At 47.8% G+C, this 25,438-nt stretch overlaps 1 protein-coding gene across 10 annotated transcripts in view; it reads left to right on the forward strand.

Annotated features, from left to right (window-relative positions):
• Positions 1–25,438, forward strand: part of Ppp2r5c (protein phosphatase 2 regulatory subunit B'gamma) — a 148,809-nt gene that overhangs the window by 59,296 nt on the left and 64,075 nt on the right. For all 10 annotated transcript variants that reach the window (XM_021179517.3, XM_021179519.3, XM_021179518.3 and 7 more), the window contains one exon: positions 19,499–19,698. In XM_021179517.3, coding sequence (XP_021035176.1) covers positions 19,499–19,698 — 200 coding nt within the window. The remainder of the gene's footprint in view (positions 1–19,498; positions 19,699–25,438) is intronic.

A 25,438-nucleotide genomic window follows, 5' to 3' on the forward strand; every position in this document is an offset into this window, starting at 1 on the left:
TCAGCAAAGGCTGGGAGGAAAGGGTCACTTGCTTGGTCATTTGGTCTGTCTGTCTGACCGTCAGCCAGTCAGTCTGTCCTCCCAGTGGAAAAAAAGAACATAGCCATGGGCATTAAAGTCATGTTCTTTTTCCTTATTGAGTGGACAGCTAGAAACCCGAACTGCACACTTGGCTGAGTAGTTAACCAAAGCAAGGGTGACTTGTGGTACCCTCTCCTCTGTCCTGTGGGATGGCCACAGGGCCTCCAGATGTGGTCAGCATGCACCACAGTTGGCAACACCGGAGAAGATTTTGAAGTGATTCATAGTTGAATGTTATTTTGTTTAGTAATCATATACTAACAATGTGACAGTATGTAATTAGCACATTAAATCTCTGATTTCTTGGGTTACTGTTGCTTAGGACGGGACTTAGTCAAAAGTGTGTCCACTGAAAGGAGAACTCAGGCAAAGGCCTGGCCGTGATGCTGTGGTGAGAGACTCAGAGGAGGGTTTGCAAGTGGCTGGAGCAGGGCCTTCAGGACCGAGAGGTCGGGTTCAGCCTGCGAATGCTGCTCTGAGGACAGCTCCTCAGCCTCTCTCACACGGGGGCCTCAACGCAGGGGTGCCTGTCCCAGGAGTCACGCTGGCCTGCAGGGTCAGACTGCAGAGCACAACCGGTCCTGCCTCCAGCCTTTGTCTGCCGGTGCATTCTCTGCCAGTCTTGCAGCTTTTGCTCATGGCATGGACCCTTAACTAGTGTGGCCCCAAGCAGGTTACCGAGCATGTTGGTGCTCCACAAAATGACCACGGAAGTGTCTCCCTGCGGAAGAGCTATGGGTCTTGAACAAGGTGAGGGGTGTGAATGAATGCTTTTCCTGGGTTTACAACATACTAAAATCACTAACCCCACTTAACGGAGCCTGACTCCTGGCGCTTCCATTTCTGGATGACTGCCTGGGCCTCAACATTGCCCCCAAGTTGTTTTGTGGCCAGACTGTTGAGGCATGAAGTCAGATGTTAACAAGCCTAGCTGCCCTCGTGTGTCCTCCCTCATAGCCCTCTGCAGGCTCTGAGTCAGCCCCACCAGCACAAGCATGTCACTGAGAAGCCCCCAGTGGGGCTTCCCAGACTGCCAGGGAGTGAGGAGGCCAGCCTTGAATCAGAGGCTATAAGAAGGCAGGACTGAGATTCCTGGCTGTCAGTTTGGCAAAAGTGTTAATAGGGTCACTGAGTTACTGAAAATGTCTGGTCTGATCACGTGGCTGGAGATTCTGTGGGCTCCTTTGGAGAAGCCACAATATTTGCAAGTCAGTTCCACCCCTCCCTGTGAGGCTGAGTTAGGTAATTGTCTGCTCTTTCTCAGGAGATTGTTAGGGTTGTCTGACAAAAGGATGTTTATACAGCACAGCCTTAAAGGTCAAATTTGCATGAAAGTGTTTTGTCTCCTGTTCTCTCTTCACTGGGTCTGGGAGTTCGGTTCCAGCTGTCAGTACTGGATTGAAAGTTTTCAGTGGTCTGCACTCTGACTAAATGTGGTCCAGTCAGGACAGATGCATCCTTGGTGTTGCATCCACCTGAGAAGCTGAGCAGGTGCTGTGTTGTATCTGGACTACAGAATCATTTGGCAGCATCAGAGATCTCGTGTGAAGCTACACTGGACAGCAGTATTTCCAGAACTGGCTACTTAGAAACCTTTCTCAACTTTTCAAGGGTGGCTTTCACATCGACACTGACGCTCCTGGAGTGATGGTTAAGGTTTTCTTTGCTGTTTATTATTGAACCAATAAAGTCTGTGAACCCTAAAAAAAAAAAAAAAAAAGAAAAGAAAAAAAGAAACCTTTCTCAAAATTGAAGACCCAGAAAGCACGCCAGACCAGGCATATAGCTCAAGTGGAGTACCTGTTTGGCTTGCCAGAGGCCCAGGAGAAAAAGAAAAGAAACTATATGACAATCCCACAGTTTGACATTTGAGTGTAGAGGCTGTTAGACCTGAGATCAGACAAGAGGGGACAACCTTAGAGGCCCACTGTCATCCCCCGCCTTTGCATCTTTTAAAATTTAAAATACAAAGGCATGAAATATGAGCCTCTGCCACAGGACTGGCTAGGGGCTGGAGACCCTCGGGCATCTTCATGCAGTAAGATGTAAGTTCGGTTCTCTGGGAACCTTGGGTGGAATTGGAACCGTCTTGTTAGGGATCACTGTTCTGTCCAAAGGTGACTTTGCTGGAAGCTTTGAGGGAGCCTCAAACCTCACAACTTTCTCTCAGAGTGGGTCTGTTCACTTGTGACTCTGGAACCTCAGAGAAGGAAGGGGCTCAGGTGAGGGTCTGGTGGGACACTGCTCAGCTTCTGTGTCTGGGGACTGTACTCAGGGCATTCGCAGTGAGAAAAGGTGCCATCTTTGGGGACTTGGAACCTCTGATTCCAGTTCCTCTGATCACCTAGAACCAGGACACTGAATATTGGAGCATTCCCCGCCTTGGGCAGTATTGGCCACAACTGTCTAAGGAAGGGGTGCCTGGCTCTGGCAGGCACAGGAGACAGTGCAGTGCTGAGCAGCAGCTGTGGACTTCCCAGGAGCTGAGATGCTTTGTAGACCTGAAGTCACCACAGGCCACAGGACTTTGGCTGAGTGCCAAGTCTAGCTACCCTGTGGTCCCTAAAGGGTGTGGGTGAGGCAGCCCCTGGGCACCTCCCACATGCAGAGGGTACCCTTCCTCCCTGTGGTCTCACCTGCCTGTGGTTGAACCTAAACCACAGCTATTGGCATGGATCTCACTAACAGCCAGAGTCTGCGACACTGTCAAGTGGCTGTTAGGAATGAGTCTGTCTCATATTTTAGAAACTTACATCTTGTGCCAGGGGATTTGAGGACAGTTGTTTACATGCTGTTTAAATAAAAATTTTAAGTATAATGCCTCCATTTTAAACATTAGATATAATGCGTGAATTTTTTCTAGCCTAACACTTAAAGATTATTCCCATAATTTAAATTTTTAGCATTTACCTTTATAAACTTAAACAAGAATTGTTCTGTTAACTGTAGTTTTAAATCCTAAAATAAGATGGATAATATAAAAAAATAAAAATAGAGTAAAAACCTGTTAGGCAGACATAGAAGAAATATTGACCACAGTGTTAATATTTGGGCTAAGTTGAATTCAAGTCAGAAAGGTTTTTGAGTTGTGATTATTTCATCATGCACACAGTCTGTAGGTGGTAGAATCGCCACGAGCCTGTGGACAAAGGGAGAACCACAGGGCATGACGGTCCCCACTTGATCCCTACTGCAGGGGTAGGAGGTAGCAGGCCACATGGTGGATACTGGCTTATTGTGGGCAGTAAAGACTTTGTGGGGTAGGAGTTGTTAGCCCTTTATAGAGTTCACTTTGTCAGTGAGGCCCAGGTAGAGTCAGGAAAGTGTGGTAATCCTGAGGTAAGTGTGGTGCGATGCCCCCCCCCCCCCCGTCATCTTACCAACCGGTGTACACTGTATGTGTTCATGCAGACATTTGAAGGCAATGATGGCCTAATAGGACAAAATGATGGACATGAGATGGTGGCAGTGAGAGAGCAGAGATTGTCATGTCTGATCCCTGTCTTGGTTAGGGTTCCATTGCTGTGAAGAGACACCATGACCAAAGAAACTCTTACAAGGAACGTTTAATTGGAGGTGGCTTACAGGTTCAGAGGTTCAGTCCATTATCATCAAGGTGGGAACATGGCAGCATCCAGTCAGGCATGGCACTGGAGAAAGAGCTAAGAGTTTTGCATCTTAATCTGAAGGCAGCCAGGAAGAAGTATCTCTTCTGCTCTGGGCAGAGTTTAAGCATAGGACCTCAAAGCCCATCCCCACAGTGACGTACTTTCTCCAACAAGGCCACACCTCCTGATAGTGACACTTCCCATGGGGCAAGCATATTCAGACCACCACAGTCCCCAGTGGTGTGTGCTCATTCAATCTGCATATCTGTTTTCAGGGGACCCCTTGGAGTGGCATCCAGATGCCAACAGTGTGAATCTCAATGACCCCTTCTTGTATTGTTTGGTTGCTTGTTTTACTGTGAGCATATATTTTTTTAGAGACAAAATTCTTTGAAAATATGCAATATATGTTATGTGGTGTTTGCAGTCAGCTACCAAAATGTAGTTTCATCTAGAAACCATGGCTCAGTAGTCCATAGTGGGGAATTTCATTTATAAGTTTGTTGTTCGGGTATTTGAAGGCAAGGTCTCACTGTGTAGCTCAGGCTGGCTCGTGATCTTCCTGCTACAGCATCACAAGTGCTGAAATGACAGGCACGAGTCAGTAATCCATCGCCAGCTTACCTGCAGGCTTTCCTGTGCAGTATCACTTTGTAAGTTACACACACACACCATTACAGAAAGGAAAATGGACCTACTATAACCCTTCGTAAACATAAAAACTTTCAGGATAGTTTTGCACCCAAATCTAATTATCCAGTTGTTGACAGTATTAAGATGTGTATAGATGATGTGTATAGATGTAGCAGAGAAAATGGCCCCTGTGATCCAGTGGTCATTATGATAATTGCACTCATGTTCAGCCGGCCCCCTTGAGCACGAATGTCCAGGCACTGCTCTGGGTTCTGCAGGGTAGGAGCATAATTGAGTTATGCAGAAGCAGACACTGCTCAGTAGAAACTCTGCCTCGAGATAGATACGGATTTATTTGCTAAGTCCGGTCGATCGGTGGCCTGCTTGGAAATGCCTGGAGGGGGGGATAGGAACTGCCTCTTCCCTTGGCGGTGCCCCTGGGGGTTGGTGAGTGACAGGATCCACAGCAGTAAGCACTAGTAAGTCAAAAACCAAAGCAACGGAGCTTTACCGAAACTGCTGCCTTGGGGAGGGGGCTCCAAACATGTTACGGCATCTAGCTCACAACCCAGTGAGACAGTTATTCCTACGTGAGGAAGCTGAGGCCCAGAGACAGAACGGATCTTGCCCGGGGTCCCTCCCATGTCTTCAGAAAGACACTGGGGTTCCAGCTAAGGTAGTCCTACTGCTACCTGGGTTGTGTTGTTTTGGTTTTATAAAAGGATTGCTGTGTAGCCCAGGCTGACCTCATCTCTGTCTTCTCTGCCTCCTGGGGGCTGGGGTTATAGGTGTGCTCGGCTCACTCAGCTCCCCTGGGGCCTTGTGCCTTTAGTATCAGAGACATAACAAATACAGTTGGATTAAGGACTCAGAGTTGGGAATTAAAGAGTGGCTGTGCCTTGCTATGGCTCCGAAGCGTCAGGAACATAAGATGCTTCTGCCATAAGATCTGGACCATTAAGAATGCCTCTTAGGAGCCCCACCTGAGAGATGCAGAGCTGAGAGCAGTGGTCAGGAGGCTCCCAGAGGATTCTGCTCACAGGGCAGGAGGCCTCTGCACAGGAGTCCTCAGTTAGAGTCAAGAGGGGATGGGCAACCACAAGGAATAAGTATCCATTCTGCTGGAAAGCCACCCCATTTCAGATGTACAGAGAGCAGAGGCACCAGGCTGCCATGGTCATAGATGCTGGAGGGAAAGAAGTGTCTGCTCTTGGGTCATTGGGTCAGGTCAGTCAGGGAGCAGGGCTTGAGTCGAGTCAGGGCCACAGGAGGCTGGTGTCACATGTCGGGGCTGCATCTGGACCTGCAGATGGACCACACTCTGCCTGGCAGGCTTCCCGTCCTTTCTAAGAGACACTGATGGTACCTCAGCCCTCAGGCTGCTCTCCTCTCCACAGCTGGATAACCAGCCCCACTCTGAGCTTGTCTGGCTGCACAGAGACAGACATTAAGCGGAAGGCATGAGGAGTGTGTTCATGATCTGGGACACATGCTTATAATTTGTGCAGATATGCAAGAAGAAACCTCAGATGCGGGTTGGGAGTGAGGCTCTTGCCTGCCGTGCACAGGTCCTGGGTTCCATCCTTACCTCTGTTTTAAAAAAAAAAAAAAAAAGTGCAGAAGGTAGGAGTTGTGAATTGCCGGCGTGTGAATTGCCGGCAGCATAGAACGCCATCACCAGAGTACAGTTGATAGCATGCATCTGGACTTCTCCAGAGGAACAGCGTCTGCTGGCCAGCCCCTGAACACCATGCTGAGTAGTCCGGTGCTTGCAAACCTGTAAGCTCTCAGCATTCTGGATGCTGAAGCAGGATTCGGGGCTAGCCTGGGTTAAATAGCCAACCCCTGTACTTGAACCTGTGAGTGCGCATTTTTACACATGCACATGTTTCTTACTAGAATGTATAGAATGTATAGAATGCAGGGAGCAGTCATGTCAGAGGCCAGAGTTGTCTCCCTCCCTTCAGGTCTCCATTAAAAGGAAGAGGCTTCAGGTTGGCCAGTTGCTGCTGGTTGGTTCACTTTCTTGGCTAAAGAAAGCAGAATGAACATTGAGCTGGGCTTGGGCTCCAGTGAGGACACTGTTGTCAATGGCTCCCCCTGGACCAGTGCTTGCTGGTGACAGGCAGTAGGAGGAGATGCTAAGAAGCTGAGGGTTACTGCTAAGTGTTACTGCTGATTCTCCTACTGCCGTGGCATCGTGGCATCATGGCATCAGAGGGCTCTGCAGGAACACTCAACTTGAGCAAGGCAGCAGGCACTTGTTTCCTATTTGACCAGGAAAGTTACAGGGCCCAGGCTGCTGTGACAGTGGCGGAAGCGGACCTACCGTGGGCCTGGGTCCCTCAGCCTGTGGGGGTGGCGCTGTTAGGAAAATGGGGTTTTCTCAGCACTTCATTGTGTTGAAGCAATTAGTTAAAATTATTAACGTGTTTTTTGCTAGAGACAGTAACTAACAGGCTTAAATATGCAGGTTCAGTCATCCTGCGAGCCACCGATAGATGTAACCCTTCCCTTCCCCCTTCCCCCTTCCCCCTTCCCCCTTCCCCCTTCCCCCTTCCCCCTTCCCCCTTCCCTTCCCCTCCCTTCCCCCCTTCCCCCCTTCCCCTCCCTTCCCTTCCCCCTTCCCCCTTCCCCTCCCTTCCCTCCCCCCTCCCCCTCCCCCCTTCCCCCTTCCCCCTTCCCCCTTCCCCCTTCCCTTCCCTTTCTTCTCTTTTCCTTTCTTTTCTTTCTCTTTGTTTCAGATGCTGGCCAGAACCTAAGTATGTGTTTTGCTGTAAGGTGCTTGGGCTTCCTTCCTTCCCTCTGGCTCCCTCCTGAGTGTGGCTCCCCTCATGCCGGCTCGGCTCAGATGGCATGTCTGTTTGCCTCTCCGTTCTCCTCCTCGCAGCTGCTATGATTTATCCGTTTCCTGCCCTGGGATTTTTCTTAGATTCTAATAAAGTTGTCCTCTTTAAATCAGAAGAAGAAAACCAAATACACTTTAAAAAGAAAGGAAAGGGAGGAAAGGAAGAAATGTAGGGTTTCCCACGTATACTTCAGGATACGTGCATTTCCCTCTCTCCCAGACTGGACATCCTGGCCCAGTGGTGACCCTCTTCGGTGTGACCAAGAGTACCCAGTGAGAGAGGGGTGCCTGTCCCTTGAGGAATGCCCCTGGCACTCCCAGCCAGCTCTTAGTGGCCATATATGTTGCTGTGACAGAGTACTCTGCATAACTTAGGGGAGAATGTGCATCTGAGCTCATAGCTTCAGAGGTTTCAGTCCAGAGAGCTTAGCTCCCGTGATTCTAGGGCCCTGGTGAGACAGAAAACCACAGAGTACTCTGCATAACTTAGGGGAGAATGTGCATCTGAGCTCATAGCTTCAGAGGTTTCAGTCCAGAGAGCTTAGCTCCCGTGATTCTAGGGCCCTGGTGAGACAGAAAACCATGTCGCAGGGAGTGTGTGGCAGGGGCTGCTGGCCTCATGGCAGACAGGAAGTTAAGAAGAGAGAGACAGGAAGGAACCAGGGCGGAGAAAGGAATGATGAGACATACCCCCGAAATCTATTCCTCCAGCTAGGCCTCAAATTCCCTCCTCCCTTTTACCACTGTTCAGTAATAATATCACACTGTGAACCCATCAAGAGATTCGCCCATTGATGATCTCAAACCCCTTAGGAGCCCCAAAGCCCATTAGCTGGCAGCCAGTCCGTAACAGAGGTTGGCCACAGCTGGCAGGAACAGAAGTCATGGGTCGTTGACACCAGCCATGTTGGCATCATTAGTTACATGGCACAGTTGTTGGGTGCCTTTTCTTTGTGGGCACCGAGCTGCAAGCTGGGCCTCTCCAAGAGGAGAGCACAGCCTGCGCGGCCTCATCCCAGGCTCCCAAGGCCTGAGGAAGCGCGCTCAGACGGGAAGGGCAGCTGTGTACTTTCACTGGCTGGCTTCCACGCTGCTAGCCAGCATCCCGGCAGCAGAGAGTTAGTTGATGGCCAGGCAGGTTGGGCTTAATTTTTCTCAGTGAGGTTTCTTTTCCTATATTGAGATCCACGAGGTGAGGTAATATAAAGAAAAGTTTATTTAGCTCCTATCTCAAGCTTGGTTCTCTACCTGATGACTTTATCTCCCAGAGGCCCTGACTAAGTCTCTATGACTCCATACCTCTCTGTGGGGATTGAGTTTTGGCACACAAACCCTTGAGGGGTGATCTTCACTTGTATCCGTGGAAAAGTGGTGGACTCAGAGAGGCATCTTACGGAAGATCCAGAACACCCCAGTGCCTTTTTGTGTCAATTCTAACTCCCAAAGGGTGACAGCATTCACTAGTTTTTTATTTCCCTCATTGACCCTGTTCTCAGCCCTGCAGTGGCCATATGGACCAAAAGAGCCTGGATCCATAGCAACAGAGGGTGTGTCCAGAAGGAAGTGCCTGTGCGTTTGAGATGCTGAGAAAAGAAGCAGGAGACAGTAGACGTTGAGCAGAGCTGCCTGGTTTCCCTTACCAGGATCCTGGTGACCAGCTATGCTGTTCGGCTATTGAAGTTCTGGACTCTTCCTGTGCCAGTCATACTCATTGCCTGCCCTTGTTCTTTAGATAAATGAGCCGCCTGTTGCTGAGCATGGCCACCAGGTGTGGCAGTGTTGTTTAGTGGGAGATGAAGTGACTGGGCTCTACCACAGGTGATGAGCAGTTGCTAATTGGCGGTAATGACGGTGTCCATCTCTGTTCCCCACGGGCATCCTAGATCTAGGTTCTGGGGTAGGGAATATGGCCTGCATCAGCACACAGCAGCCTGCTGCACCCCCGTGTTTACCTACAGAGTTTCTTTAGCCTGTCTTAGTATTTAAAAATATTAAACTTTTAATATTAAAATTGTTTTTAAAAGCCTGTTTAAAAAGCCAGGTCTTTCCTTGGGCTAAGTGTTTGAATCCTTCTTGTACTATGTGTCTGTAAGCTTTGTGAAGTCATGATTCTCTGGAAAACCTACATTTCTTTCTTTCCCTTCCTTCCTTATTTAAAAAAAGACAACTTTATTAGAGTTTAAGAAAAATCCCAGGGCAGGAAACGGATAAATCATAGCCGTTGCCAGGAGGAGAACGGAGAGGAAAACAGACATGCCATTTGAGCTAAGCCAGTGTGGAGCGGAGCCACACTCGGGAGGGGAGCCTGAGGGAAAGAGGAAGGAAGCCCAAAGCACCTTACAGCAAAACGCATCCGTAGGCTCTGGCCAGCATCTGAAACGGAGAGGAAAGGGAAGACTGACTGTCCCTGTCTCGTACCTGCGCCTCGACTCGAGGAGGCTCCCTGCCCGTCCGCCCTGCATGCACACTTCCATGGGCGGTGCAAGCTTCAGCCTGCCGAGGCTTACAGAACTGGCTGCTTTCTGCTTCTGGACTTGGCAGAGTTTACACTGGAAAGCAGCTTGTCCCCTCTGTGTGCCTTCCTGTCTTCACTAGAAAGTTCACTTAGCTGAATGAGTTGCCAAGGAGACCAATCTCTCCTGGTCCCCACCTTATCTCCACCTGACCTCCTCCCACCAGCCCCACCCTGTTGTGGAGGGAAGAACATGAATGAACTAGAACTTGGCTTCAGCTCCTGCTTTTTCAGGTATGATGACTGCCTTATTAAAATAAACAGCACTGCGATTTCATGAGAACTAGTAGTGGCTAGGCATAAGGAAGGAGTGTGCCCCAATTTCATCCGCAATGAAAGCAGACACCCCAAGGCCCTCCCTGAGGCTTGGGCCAGGAGTGGCTTTAGGAAAATGAGCAGCCTCAAACTCGGGGGACCAGCATCTCTTCCTGTAGCCGAGCAATGAGCTCAACTCAGAGGCCACGGGATGGGAAGTCAGGAAAGAATGGCATGGGGCACTTGGGCTTCGCTAGCAAGTGTTTACCGACCCGCACTAGCCCTAATTGCACCTCCACAGCCCAGAGGAAGGATGGTGTCAGGCCCAGCCATGGCTGCTTGATCTCTCAATGTGGTTCCCTCTAGAATGCCACCGAGCAAACCTAGGCACAGGAGGACAAACAACGCTTGTGAGAGTGATCAGTCTTCAGGGCCTCCTTCTTCCTAGAACCGGGTGGTTACCTTCATCCTTACAGTCTGTGTCACATGAAGGAGGTGGAAACAGGTGAGAAATGAGTGGAATCCACCTGTTTAGATCCCAGCACAGAGGCAGTGTGTAGGGAAACCCAGCTACTTTGTCAGGCTAGCACAGAATCTACCTATTGCTTAAAGATAAAAAAAAATAAAAGACACAACTTGATTTTAAGGGTGTTACTATGGGAAAGACACATTAGAACAAGCAAAAGAAGATTTTTGCACTTTGAAATTAGAAAAGATTTCAAATTCACAACAGCTTGGAGGCTGAGGGTATAGCTCAGTGATTGAGTGTTTGTCTAGCATGTGCAAGGCCCTGGGGTCTATCCCCAGCACCAGCAAAAATAATGGTGTGACAGTTATTTTCACTGTCACCTTGACATGGTCTAGAATTCTGTGAGAAGGGAGTGAGCACGGGCCTGGTCAGATCAGATTGGCCTGTAGGTGAGCCCGTGGTGCGGGTGGTCCTGATTACGGTGTTAATGGACATAAGAGGACCCAGCTTACAACAGGCAGCACCCACCATTCTTTACCCGAGGCATCCTGGACTGCATATGTGTGGAAAGGGGCTCAGAGGAATAGGTGTGCACTCGTTCTTCCTCTCTGCTCTTGACGTGGATGTGGCTCGCTGATCAACCTCTTGCTCTGACTTCTACGTGATTATAACCTGGGATTATAAGCCAAACAAACCCTTTCTCCCCTACATTGCTTTTTGTGTTCTTATTTTATCATGGCAAGAGAAACAAAACCAGAACATGTCCTCGTCATCCTTGTCCCCGTTGTCCTCGTTGTCGTCGTCATCATCATCATCATCATCGGTGTCTGCTGGTTTTGAGTCCTAAAGTTGTTCTTTAGTACTAAAGTTATGAACAACATTTTAAAAGCAAGGCTTAGGCTCCAGTGGCCCCGGCCAGCTTGCTCTGCTGCTTGGCCCACCGTGAGTAGCGGTGAAAGGCAGAGAACTTTAGTCAATGGGCCACAGTGGACAGAGGAACAAGTAAAGAGATCCAGTGATCTCCCTGTGTATCCTTCGGGGTACTGACCTGAAATTCAGGCTTAAACAGGAAAAGATTTAGAGCCAAGTGGTAAGAGGTCCACATAGTTGGGCTGTCCTGGCTTAGGTCTGGTTCTGGTTCCGCGAGGTAGTCCCTGTCATTACTTGGAGGGGTCAATCCGGTTTCTGCTCCGGGATGCACCTTCACCTCAGCTGTGGTGCAGGTGGGGCAGGCCCTGCCCTTGGAGGTTCTGTTCTTTCAGGAAAAGAACGCCTCCCTACTCTGGAGAGGTGAAGGCAATGACTTGTCTCTGTGCCTTTAGCCAAAGTAAAGGAGGCAGGCAGACACCAAGCGAAGGCAGAAATGCAGGCTGATTCTTTGTGTGGGCCCAAGTGAGGCGTCAGTGCTTTTTAGCAAAAGTAGCTTCTCAGTGCCTGTCTCAGGAGGTCACGTCAGAAGTCGGTCATGTCACTTCACGGGCGTGAGTCATGTTGCCTCATGATGCTTTCATAGAGTGGTGTACGCATGCGTAGAGCGGAGCATGACTGGGGGTTCAGTGCTCGCCTAGCTAGCGTTCACAAGACCGACCTCCAGTTCTGGAAACCAAACCCAAGGCCTCTGCAGGAGCAGCACGTGAGCAGTGACTGCGCCATCGCTGCGCTGCGGCCCCCACTGTTTTTTCATTCTTTCCAATGCATATACACTTAGTACTTTCCAATGCATACACACTTAGTATTTTCACTTAAAACAGGCGTCACAGACAGGAGCAGCTACTGGAGAGTGCAACAAGTAGTTATAAAACGGAACCCATGGGTCCACCCCTCTGGCCTGCCATCCAAAGGCTCTCCAGGTCCTTCCAGTCGCAGGTGTGCCAAGTGGAGCTACAAAGTCCTTCTTCCCATGACTGCTTTCGTGCCAGTGTTCCGTTAAGATGCATCCGCATCTGCCTGTCTGTGCCTCATGCACTCCCTTGTTATAGCATGGCACGAGCACTCCAGGGTGCTGTCTGATCCCCCGTGGTGGACATGGGCATGTGAGTGTCGTACATAGATTCTGATATCACAAGGTAATGTGCTAGGGTACAGGTCCAGAGCTTAGGCACAGATGTCTTCCAGGGCAGCTGTCAGTGCCCAAAGCCACACAGTCCTGTCCACTGGGTGTGAGCACTGGCTGCAGCCCTGCCCCTCCCCTGCTGGTGAGTGTGTGCCAACTCTTGGACAGCTGCTATTGTCTGGATGTATTTTTGTTTGTTTTGGTTTTTGAAACAGTCTTGCTATGTACCCTACACTGATCCACAAACTTGCTGTGTAGCCCGAGCTGGCCTTGAATTTGTGATGCTCCCGTCTAGGTCTCCAGAGTACCAGGATTACAAACCTGTAACCAGACTTGGCTTCCTGGTGATGATAAAGAACGCTTCGGCTTTACTGTGGCATTCTTGATGAGGTTTTTTTTTTGTTTTTTTTTTGTTTTTTTTTAGTGATTGCTAGATTCTGTGTCTAAAGTCCTCTATTTCCCTTCTGTTTTATTTATTTGTATATTTTTGGGATAGTGTCTCACTGTATAGCCCTATCTCACTATCTCGCATGGAACTTACTATGTAGACCAGGCTAGCCTTGAACTTCAGAGATCTACCTGCCCCTGCTTCCTTAGGGCTGAGATTAAGAGATGTGCTTGGCAGCTCTTCTAATATCTTAGAATTAATTAATCTCTAATTATCTTCTATAACTGTCTTTAGTTTTCTGTCTATTGCTGTGATAAAATAACATGACCAAGTTGAGGAGAGGAGGAAAGGGTTCATTTGTTTACATGTCCCCGTCACAGTCCATCACGAGGGGAATTCGTCATGGAGGAATGTTGCTTAGTGCCTTTCTCCCATGGCTTTCTCAGCAACCCAGGACCACCTGCCCCAAGGATGGTTCCACCACAGTAGGCTGAGAGCTCTCCTCACATCACTAATGAAGAAAATGTACCACAGACTTGCCTACAGGCCATCAATCTAATGGAAGTGTTTTTCTCAGTCGAAGTTCCCTCTTAGATGACCTAAGCTTACGTCAAGTTTACAAAAGAAAATATCCAGCCTACTACTATTTTTTAAAATGTGTTAGCTATTGCCTTTTCTATCCAAGTCTGTAATGCTCCAGTTTATTTGAGCTTTGTGTGCAATGTGATCTAACTTTCTTTCTGTCTCTATTTCCTGGGCCCTGGGCCCTAGCCAACCTAGTGTCCTGTGTTGGAAGGGTGACATACTCTCTGTCCTGCAGTCCAGTGCTGCTGTGAATCCAGGGTCCAGCCCTCTGCCTACTGAAGCTTTCCCAAAGTCCTGCTTCTGGACCAATAGCTCCTCTCACCGTGGTTCTTCTCCAGGGTGCTGGGTCCCCACTCCTGCCCTTGGTACTTCATCTATGCAGAGTCTGCTGTCCCAGGCCCACAGAGGTAGCTGTTAGGTAGCAGATTGGAATATCTTTGAATACACAGGTGGCTTTCTCATGCAGCCTCCTAGAACCAACTGGATTTCAGTGGTGATCTCCAAGCTGTGGAGGAGGAGGAAGAGGAGGAAGAGGAGGAAAAGGAGGAAGAAGAGCCTCTCCCACTTCCTTTCAGTGCCACTGGGAAGTCCTGGCTAGCACAGACACAGGAAGGAGGAACAGTGTGCCAGGGCTCGCACATTGAAAGGAGTATTTACAGGAACAGGAGGGTCAGACTCCACCAGCCAAACAAGGTAGCCAGTTGCATGTTGCTCTTTTCGGTACTGCAACCGCAATCTAAAATTATTCTTTTGAGGGAATATCATCTCACAGTAACATCAGCATAGCATATGCCAAGAGAGCTGCCCCACCCCACGATGTTTAGCACATTTTAACTAAAAATTGTCCGACTTTGTTGAAAGGAAAACTTGAGTACTTAGAGGACTGGTTTGTTTTTCTGTGTTGGGATACTCCATATAGCAAACTCATGTTCTCAAGGCTGTGTGGTGCAAGTAAAAGCTCATGCGTAGTCCATCCATGAAGGAAAGTCCATCCATGAAGGGTTCGTAGCTACAGTGCTGGTACACTGAAGGTCAGTGATCGGAGAAGATAGCCCTGGCTGTGCAGACATCAGGGCCCAGAATTCCCTGCCTCTGCCTCCTGGATGCTGAGATTGCCGGTGTGTACTACCTCGCTAGGTAGAAATAGTCATTAAAATGATTCATCAACGGGCTGGTGAGATGGCTCAGTGGGTAAGAGCACCGGACTGCTCCTCCAAAGGTCCAGAGTTCAAATCCCAGCAACCACATGGTGGCTCACAACCATCCACAACGAGACCTGGTGCCCTCTTCTGGAGTGTCTGAAGACAGCTACAGTGTACTTACATACAATAAATAAATAAATCTTTAAAAAAAAAAATGATTCATCAAAACAGAGAGCTAGAGAGACAGGCGAGTTAAGACCACTCGTTCTTGCAGAGGACGAGGATTCAACTAGTACCACGCAGTGACGTGCCATGGGCCAGCTCTGACAGGGTTGAATACTGAGATGAGGCACAGCATTGGACAGAGACAAAGGCTGATGACCTCTGCCTTTAACTCTCGCTCACTGTTCTGGGGGCCACAAGCTGATGGCTTCTGACAGTTTCACAGAGAAAGGAAAAAATAGAAAGAAAGGCAGGTGCGCACGCACGCACGCGCGCGCGCACACACACACACGCGCGCGCGCACACACACACACACACTTACTTGGTGGATAGAGCAGAGCCCAAACAGCCACCCTTTATTTTTTTCTTTCAACATTTTTATGCCCTCTTAGACAAAAGGTCTTTATAAAATTACCTCACAGATAAAATGTTACACAAGAGGGGAATAACAGAAGGACGTAGATAGTAAGTTCAAAGCAGTGCTTCATTCTCTAAGCTCACTATAAGTTCAAAGCCACAGTTGCACGTGGCCTTGCCTTATCATAGTGCACACCTCTGGCCTCATCCTTGAACTTGGCCTAGAATGAATGTTTCTCCTTGACCACAAATCTGTCCCAGCCTATTTCCGTTTGTAGTGTAATTACGAAAGCTCATTGTGTTCCTTATTATGCAGCCTTTACTTATTTTGTGAGGAGGGGGCGGGGCGCATTCTATTCTTGATTCTAACTTTATTACATCTTTCTGGCAAAATAACTAAAACCGTCTCCTTAAACTTTATTTCTAAAATTATTTGAATCAGGAATTCTATAAAGTCATTAATTCATTTAAACAGCATAAATCAACATCTTCATGTTGCTCTGCAGGAATTTGCCCAAAAGGGTGGGCTATCTCTGAGGAAGTAGTGACACCAGGCTCTAGGCAGTGAGGTTCTCCCGGTGTCCACTCACACCAAGCCACGTAAATGAGGACTGTGGCAGTGACAAACAGGAGAAAGCACCTTAGTAGCAAGAAGCAGTCAATCCTGGGATGAGGTCCCTGGGACTGTGCCTCACCAGAGCTCACCCATCGGCTGAGCAGGACGGTGGGCCAGCTCCAGAGAGCTCACTTCCCCACTACAGCTCTTCCTGCTTGCCCTCCACCAGTGACCCACAACCACTGTAACTCCAGTTCCAGAGAACCAAGCATCTTCTGGCCTCCAAGGGCACCACATGTGGGGAACAGACAAGAAAAACACACAACATAAAAGTAAATCTTCAAAGAAAAAAAACCCTACAAAGTATGAGGGGTGGTAGCACACACACTTAATCCCAGCACTCAGGAGGCAAAGGCAGGCGGATCTCCTGGTTCAAGACTAACCTGGTCTACATGACAAGTTCTAAGCCAGCTGGCGTTCTGTGGTAAGACCACACCTGACCAGAGACCCTTTTAACTAAACTTGCCATGTAGCAGAAGGAAGGCTTGACTTTTGAGATTGTTGTTTGTTCTATGTGTGTGTGTGTGTGTGTGTGTGTGTACTTTATCAGTCAGGCTGGCTCCCTTGACTTTTTTTTTTTCAAATCAGAGTTCACATAATTCCTGTTGGCACAGTGAGGCAATTGAGTCCTTGGCCTATGACATCACATATCTCGTGATTTGGGTTAAAATCCGTACCTGGAATTGTCAGTCAGTTCTGTAATTGAAACATACACTGTAGGTTAATCTGTGCTCTTGGCTATTATATTAGTGACTGTTCAGGACTCAGAAAAGCCTGCAGTGTTCTTCACTGGCCCACAGTGGTCTTATTTTATGGCCCAGGGTAGCCTGGAGCTTATTCTGTAGCTGCAGGCTGACTTGAATATAAAGTAATATCCTTGCTTCAGTCTTCTGAGATGCGTTCCTTCCAGCTCACAGCATACAGTGGAGGTGTGTGCTCCAGCTGTCTTGGTGGTTGGCAAGTGTGAGCTCTGGGCCGTGAAGAACACTCCGGGCTTTTGTGAGTCCTGAATAGCCACTAGCAGGATTCTGAGGGTGAGCCACCAGCTCCCTTGTTTCCGAGGCCCAGGCTGGGGTCTTTCTTTCGTTCCTTCCCTACAGACACTGTAAGAGTGTGTCTGTATGCTCCATGCCCTAGCATCATCAAGGACTTAGCTTGAAGCAAGTGTGAAGTGCTTCACATTCATAATACATTGATGAAAGCAAGGCCTGCTGAAATTACTAATGCATAATGAGGTGTTCGAGGTTAACACGTCTACCCAGGGTGAAGCATGGTCCTCCGGCATCCTTAGCATCTCCAGCCTCTTGTGCTGTCCCATTAGCACAGCTAATCTCTGGAACTGGATACAGATGGTTGCAAGCTGCCGTGTGTGTGCTGGGAGTCTTATGTTGGTCTTCTTCAAGAGCAGCAAGTGCTCTTAACTACTGAGCCAAACCTCCGGCCCCTATTTTAATTAATTAATTTATATTTTTAAGACAGGCTCACTGTGTAGCCCTCACTGCCCAGAACTCAGAGGTCCACCTGCCTCTGCCTCCAGAGTGCTGGGATGAAAGACATGTGCCACCACTGCCCGGCTTAACTGTGGGCTTCTTGGTTCTATTGCTGAGAAAATAAACAGAGCATAGACAGAATGTACATTGGCAAGCTGTGTCAACTCTAAGCTTATTTAAGGCATCCTGGCAAGATGGAATGTGACCACATATTCCCAAGGGTCAGAGGCTAGGAAGAGGGAAACTCAAGAAACACGCCCTTTCCATGGACAGCGTCGGGTCGAGACGGCCACAGGCTGTGCGTGCTGTGATGGTGTGATATGGTGGCGGCTCTCATGACTTCAGGTGTCAATCAGCAGTATGTCCCGCCTCCTCACCCCCCCACCCCCCACCCCCGTCAGTGTTTGCTTTCTCTGTGTGGTTATGGAATCCGTGAACCAGTGCCTGTTCTCCCTAAGCTTAGCCAATTAAGGATTCAGAGAAATAAAAATTATCATCAGAAGGCACCTGCCTTCACGTGGCATCTGGGGAAGTGAGGAACGCTAAGCAACCAGCTGCTTGCATACTGTGGTGCTGGATGACCGGCTCCACAGAGCCTTGCCTTATCAACTAGGAAGTCAGGAAGGGCCTTGTAGAGAAGCTAACCTGAAAGCTGGCAGTAGGAGTGCCGAGAAGGCCATGAGCTGAAGAGAGCAGAGCGGCACCTCGTCAGGGACGCTTGCCGGGGAGGCTCATCTGGGAAGGTGCTCTCAGGACTCCTCACACTCGACAGAAAACTTTATACAAGTTCACAGTGAAAATGAAGCCAGAGGTGGGGGACTCGAAACGAAAAAAGTTAGTGTTTTTATGAATCATTTAAAATGTACTGAATTACAGGCTGACCCTGAGTACTCTGCAATTGAGAAACAAAGGCAGAAGGGTCACTGCAGTTTTGAGGTTAGCCTGATCTACATCAAGTTCTAAGCCGGCCAGGAACCTGTCTTAAAAGTAAAATAGTAATAAAATAAAATATATACTGAGAGAAGTTGACAATTTTATGAAAATTATTTTCCAAAGTAAACCTTTAGAGAGAAGAATGACTGGTTTTGTATTTTGAATAATCTCTGTAATGCATGGTTTACTAGTCGGTGGCTGGGTTCTCCCCTACACATCTGTTCTACACCAGCCTGTGACCTTGTAACTCTTGGTTGGTTGTGGGAAGGTGTAGTCTCGAAAAAGGCCCTTAGAGAGAATTGGGATATCTGACCAGAATTTAGCAAGTGAGTGGTTTGTTAAGGGCTTAATCTGCATGTGAGTCTGAAACAGATGAGATGCAGGCACATTTTATTCTATAAGAATCCAGTGGTCTTCTGCACACCTGAAGTGATGGCGTGGCTCTTGTATAGTATCATAGTACCGTTTGCTAATGCTTGGGGAATACTGACTGGCTGACGTGCACGCATGCTCTGAGATACTCAGCCAGCCTTGGATGTGCTCCGTGCCTATGTACATGAACCCCACTCATCACCACTGGCCTCTTCAGCCCAGAGAAGCTGTCAGCCTCACACTGGCAGTTAAAGCTTTCAAAGCTCAGGACCCTGGACTGTCTGTCGTGTGGAGCTGTCTTTGAGTCCAGTCCAGCTTCATTGCCCACCAGCCTGACAATGCTTCTGCATCTCTGTTGTCTCATTAAAAATGAAGTGAAAGATGTCAGTATCTTAGTAAGTGCTCACTGAAGAAGTCCCGGTTACCATCGCAGCGACCACATCACTGCCATTGTACGCATGTCACCCAGAGGGAGGAATGGAAGGAACTTTGAGAAAAATCAAGAGGCTGTCTTTACTGCAGGGCTTTGGGCAGATGCAGTTGCTATGTTTGGGCAGCCAGAAGTCTCTCCCCCATCCCATACCTGCCTCTGCCGCCATCACGCAGACCTGGCCTCCCTGTCTGCTGCTTTTTCTCACCCCTTTTTTTCCTCGGGCCAGGGCCTGGCATGTGAGTGTTGCTGCCCAGAAAGTATTTGTCCATTGAGTGCCTTCAGAAGGGTTGGTTGTGACTGGTGCTGTCAATCATGCCAAGCCTGTGATGTCAGCAGCAGCCAGCTGTGGGGCACACACACCCTTTTCACTGTTTAAAGGATACCTAACCACTGTCCACCTCACCCACCTTAATTCACAGTAAAAATCGGAGGCTACAAGTGTCTCCCGGCCATGTGGGTTAAGCATCATTGTGACTGACAGCCCCCACTCTCTCCTTTCAGATGTTCCTCCTGCGGATCAAGAGAAGCTTTTTATCCAGAAGCTACGCCAGTGTTGTGTCCTCTTTGACTTTGTCTCTGACCCACTGAGTGACCTGAAGTGGAAGGAAGTGAAGCGCGCTGCGCTGAGCGAGATGGTGGAGTATATCACCCACAACCGGAACGTGATCACGGAGCCCATTTACCCTGAGGCCGTCCACATGGTGAGTGACAGCGCTCACAGCAGGGCCCCAAGATTTGGAGTATCTCAAACACAAACCAAGCCCTCCCGCTCCCACCCTACAGGGTGGTGGTGAGGGTTAAGTGAATGCAAACAGCTCCTCTCCCTGTCAGGAAATGTCATCTATTCTTCCCGGGAGTTCTTTGGCTTGACTTTTTAACACCTCAGTGTTGGTGCCCTTGTGTAGTTCAGAAGTGCCCTGCCCACCTGTGTGCCCTCAGCAGAGAGCAGATGCCCAGGGTAGCAATGCCCAGGGTAGTGAGTGGCAGGCTCTTGCTCCTCCCTCTACTCCAGCTCTCACGCTGTGGGCGTCGACAGTTCTGGAACTGTAAGGAACTGTACTGAGTATCTTCACAGCTTTGCTTGTTCTGGGGTGGCCGTTATAGTCAGTCCTGGAGCTTCTTCCGTGGCTTAAGTCAGGAGTGTAGCTTCATTTTCTTCTATGATTATTAAATTTGTTCTTATATCAGATATTCAGATCCATTTCCTCCATTCATTGAAGATAAAAGTATTGAAATTAACTTTCCTTTAAAATTAAATCTCTCTCTCTCAGTACCTATTAAATTTACTAATAGGTCAGTTACAGTATGGAGTTTTTCTGTTTTTAAGCAGTCCTGGCAGCCAATATGGCCGAGTTTATACTCTTTAATCCAAGAAGGAAGAACCTGCCTGTTTGGGCCAAATGCCTACCCTTCAGCCAAGTGTGCTGAAACGGCTTGACTCATCTTCTCATTCGTCTTCCCTGGAGCGCCTGAGACGGATGCTCTAGAGACTTCTTTTATGGGTTGTCCTTACTCCTGCTCCTGTTACAGAGGTTCCCTAGCCAGAGTCTCTATGGCCTCCCTGGGGGGTGGGTGATCAGGTGGCTCCTAGAAGAATTTGACACACATTTTCTGAATTTCCACTGTGGGCTAGGCACTCTTAGGAGAGAAAGAACAGATTCTGACGAGGATGAAATAAGCCAACCAGCACTTTGTTGACTTGAAATGGAATGATTCAGATGATGCTGGTACTGGGGGAAAGCAAGCTGAGGCTGCAGGGCTGAGGGTGTGGCTTCAGCTCCTTACCACGTGCACGAGGAGACCCAGAGAGGAGAGTAACAGACTACTAAAGTTGTCAGATGTCGTGTGTGTGTGTGTGTGTGTGTGTGTGTGTGTGTTGTCTGTCTGTCTGTCTGTCTGTCTGTGTCTGTGTGTCTATGTATATCAGTATGTGTCTCTGTGTGTGTCTCTGTGCATGTGCATGTGTATATCTATATATGTCTCTTTGTGTGTGTTTACCTGTCTATATCAGCATGTGTCTCTGTGTGTGTGTGTGTGTGTGTGTCTGTGTGTGTGTCTGCCCTGACCTCCTGTTTGTCTGGTGCTCTGTGAGGAGAATAGGAGCAGGGAGAGGTTGGATTCTTGTATGGACTGATGGTATATTGATTATTTTCTCAGACTCCCTGACACTGGGGAAGGTACTGGTGGTTGGTATAGTCTGTTCATGGTGTGTCTTGTGCTCATCTTAGTGAATCAAGAATCAAGAGAGGGGCCAAGCAGTGGTGGCTCATGCCTTTAATCCTAGCACTTGGGAGGCAGAGGCAGGAGGATTTCTGAGTTCAAGGCCAGCCTGGTCTGCGGAGTGAGTTCTGTGACAGGCAGGACTATACAGAGAAACCCTGTCTTTAAAAAAAAACAAAACAAAAGCAAGAGAGCTGGAGAGATGGCTCAGTAGTTAAGAGCACTGGGCACTGACTGCTCTCCCAAACGTCCTGAGTTCAATTCCCAGCAACCACATAGTGACTCACAACCGTCTATAGTGGGATCTGGTGCCCTCTTCTGGTGTGTCTGAAGATAGCGACAGTGTACTCACATACAGAAAACAAACAAATTAAAAAAAAAAAAAAAATCAAGAGAGCTCCAGCCAGCCTGTGCCCTTCCAAGGCCTGCTTCCTCTGACCTATTTGTTCCAGAGACACCTCCCACTTCAAAAGTTCCACCTCTTCCAAAACAGTGCCTTATGCCAAGGAACAGGCATTCAGACACATGCCCATGGGAAACATTTCAAGCCCAGAGTAGCAGACAGCAACAATGAAAAGTGCAGTGAAGGCTGAGTGGGTTGGGGCTGGAGTGGCTGTCGTGAGACACAGCAACACATGTGGGATTCAGGAAGCCTACCAAGGCCTCCATCCAAGACCTCCATCCCAGTGGGCCCTTCTTTGGGTCAATTCTAATGAGAAGCTTAGCAGCCCTCAGCCCCAGCCTGTGGCCACGCTCACAGCACTTTGCCCAGGCTCAACAGCTACCTGCTGCTGTTTCGTCTGTGTGGAGTACATGTGATTGTGTTTTCAGTGTTCTTAGAGACATTAATTTCCACTAACTGAAGAATCCACCGCAGTCTAACTATACAAACATCACCTATTTGGCTGGAATGCTGTGTGGATTCTTAGTGGCTTTTAAGACATTATTTATCTTAAAGTTCACCCCTTACCTAAGGAATTTGTATTTTTGATACTTATAATGTTTCTCTCAAAAGGAAATCTTATTCTGCTCCCTTACCACTGCCTGCACAGGGTGATCTTTAACCTGCTTTCTCTCTGATTTATTAGAATGGCTCACAGGCTGTGGTCCAGCTAGTCCAGTGATGGCCTTTTTCCAATGGAAAGTCCAAGAATCCAATAGCTGTTTGGTTCATGTGATGTCTCCACTGGTTTTGGTATATGTTGGCATCCCAAAGAAGTAGGCTCTACTGCCTGTGAGGAAATGGACTTCACCACTGAGACTGAGAACAAGCAGGCAGAGAGCAAGCTTCCTTTTCCGTGTCTTTATATAGACTGCCATCAAAACACGTGGCCCAGATTAGAGGTGGCTCTTCCCACCTCAGAAGATCTGGAGTAAGGGTGGATCTTCTCTCCTCAAAAGATCCAGATTTAAATCAGCTCTTTCCACTTCAAATGATTTAATTAAGAAGAAAATTTCCCACAGGTGTACCTAACCTCTTGAGTTTTCGTTCCAGAGGTGGTCAGCTTGACCACCATGAATAGCATCACAGCTGTTGCAGATATAAACCAGCACTGCTCTTCCAGCCTAATTTCTCAGGTTTGAGAAAGAGCTAGCCAATTCTCATAAATGTGTATTTAGACATAATTCCTATTCTAACTTCTGGCTAGTTTCGTGCACAGGAGACCCTCGTGGATAGGGTGGTAAAATGTCCTTTGGGATCCATGGATCCTGATTCCATAAAGGTTAAGGAGAACTCTTATCTTACAAAGCAGCTAACATCAGAGGCCCAGGCTGACCAAGCCCCTCAGTCAGTCAGCAGAGTTCTGAGGGAAGGAGTGAGAATTAAAGAAAGGACAACTATACAGCATTATAGCATGACTCCAGCAAGGACTGAAGCAAGTTTACTTTTTCCCAGCCTGCTTTTATACCATTCTAAGTACATGCAAAGAATGAGTTCAGAGCTGGGCGTGGTGGCACACGCCTTTAATCCCAGCACTCGGGAGGCAGAGGCAGGCGGATTTCTGAGTTCGAGGCCAGCCTGGTCTACAAAGTGAGTTCCAGGACAGCCAGGGCTACACAGAAAAACCCTGTCTCGTAAAACCAAAAAAAAAAAAAATGAGTTCAGTTCTTGATGAAGGACAAGCAAGGCATAAACAAAGGTCCCATGGTCTCCGTATTCGGGACTCATCAAGATGATCAAGATAAAAGGAGTAGCCAGGCAGTGGTGGCGCACGCCTTTAATCCCAGCACTTGGGAGGCAGAAGCAGGCGGATTTCTGAGTTCGAGGCCAGCCTGGTCTACAGAGTGAGTTTTAGGACAGCCAGGGCTATACAACACAGAGAAACCCTGTCTCGAAAAACAAAACAAAAAAGAAAAAAAGATAGAAGGAGTATGTTCCTCAGCTGTCTTTTCCCTGAGCTTACTTCCTTGTCTTAGCCCAATGTCAGATGTTCTTGCCAGTTTCCTTGAAGCAGCCCCAAGAGCTTTCCACCTCTCCCCCTTTTTTATTTCATAAACAAGACAGCCTCTGTCTTAGGTTGTTCTGACAGGAATGCCTTCCGTATTACCCATCATTGAAAATGTATTAACCAAGGCAATACATTTTTTCCTCAGGTTAGTAAGGCTCTGTGCAGAATCTTCCCATCATTGTCTGTTAAAGTAGTGGCTCTGTCTGGTGAACCATTTCAAGCCGTGCATTTTGGCTACTGAAATGTTGATGTTGTTAAAGGCAAGTTTTATCAAAATGGACAGGCATAAGAGTATTCTCAGGACAAGAAGGGCCAACATGATCAGACTATATAAGCCAGTTGTAGAGCTTGATCAAGATGAATAACTTTATCAGCAGTATTCACAGCATCAAAGCTCAGCGGAGCAGCATTCTTTAAGTTCATAATCTCGATATGCAAAGTTAAAACATCCAGAGAGGTGTTAGAATTATGCCAAATACCCTGCAAGTATCTTTGCGTTTTCTCCCACTTATAGTGACTGACTGTCATTGTAATTTTTAGAAGTGACACAAATCCATTGGTATTTAGCGTGACACTTGAGGTGGCTTCTTACTCTTAAACTCTCAACCTCCTCTCCAATAATTTGAATAGTATTATAAAGAGCATCAGTCTGTGTTCCAAACGCCTATCTAATCTTCTTGAATACTCACAGCATTGGTATTGTCTTTTGCTAATGATTAACAAAAGTGGCTGTCTTAACTTCTTGCATCAAAACAATTGCAGAAGCAGTGGTGTCAGCCATTACTGTGGTCAGAGCTGCTGTACCAGCAGTGATCAAGCAATCAACCACTACCCTCTTGCTTCTGCTTAAAGCCTGACTCCCTCCCTCCAGGATTTGTATGCTTTTTTCAGAATACCAAGGTCCTGTCATACTCACAGGCAATAAAACGAAAGCTGGTTGTTAGGCCACCATCACAGACATGCCAGATTTCAACACAGTAACACAATTAGAAAGTGTACAATCAATACAGCTTACATTAAATACCATAGAAAAATGAAAGTAATTTTAACATGATGAACTAATAAAATATTAGGAGACTTAACACATGCACGAACACTTGTTCAAAATCCAGATCCTGCCCCAACTTTGTCTATTTTTAATGTAACTTCATAGAGAGCTGCAGCTAACTTCCAAATGTCCCATTAAAAATGACCTGAATCTGATTTGCCAAAGACCTATGGACATCTCCTTTAGTCCAATGTTTGATTCATTCCCTGCCCAGTCAATAATTTGCCTATTATTGGAAACACTAAACCACATTGGTAGTTTATTATAACATTCTTTCTATCTAACAGTTTTGTTAAATGCCAGTTCCACATTCTGTGAGGTTTCAGATCCACAAGGTTGTATCTCGTGAAGATCAGGGCAGATCCCCCAAAATACTTAGGCATGCCCATCTCTATGCTTTGGGTTACAGTTTTAAAGATATTCTTCTTTCAGTTTTCTAGTCTTGACAATACAAAAAGATGTAGCAAAGGCGGGTCCAGCATGTATGCCCAGTACAGCTTCTTAGGCATCATCATCAGGGCGCTAAGCAAGATCACGGTCAGCATCTTTCTTTATCCGAGCATCAGCATATCTCACCAATCGCTCTGGAAGCCACCATACTCTTTCAGCATCCTGAGGAAAAAAACCACAAACATGCCCTCTTCCCCACGTTAATGCCCATTTGGAACCATGCTGTATGCTAGTTAAGTGGATCCTTCCATTTCACTAAAGCATATATAGTGG

The sequence above is a fragment of the Mus caroli genome, unplaced genomic scaffold, assembly GCF_978045245.1.
Source record: "Mus caroli unplaced genomic scaffold, Mus_caroli_1 scaffold_14, whole genome shotgun sequence".
NCBI lineage: Eukaryota > Metazoa > Chordata > Mammalia > Rodentia > Muridae > Mus > Mus caroli.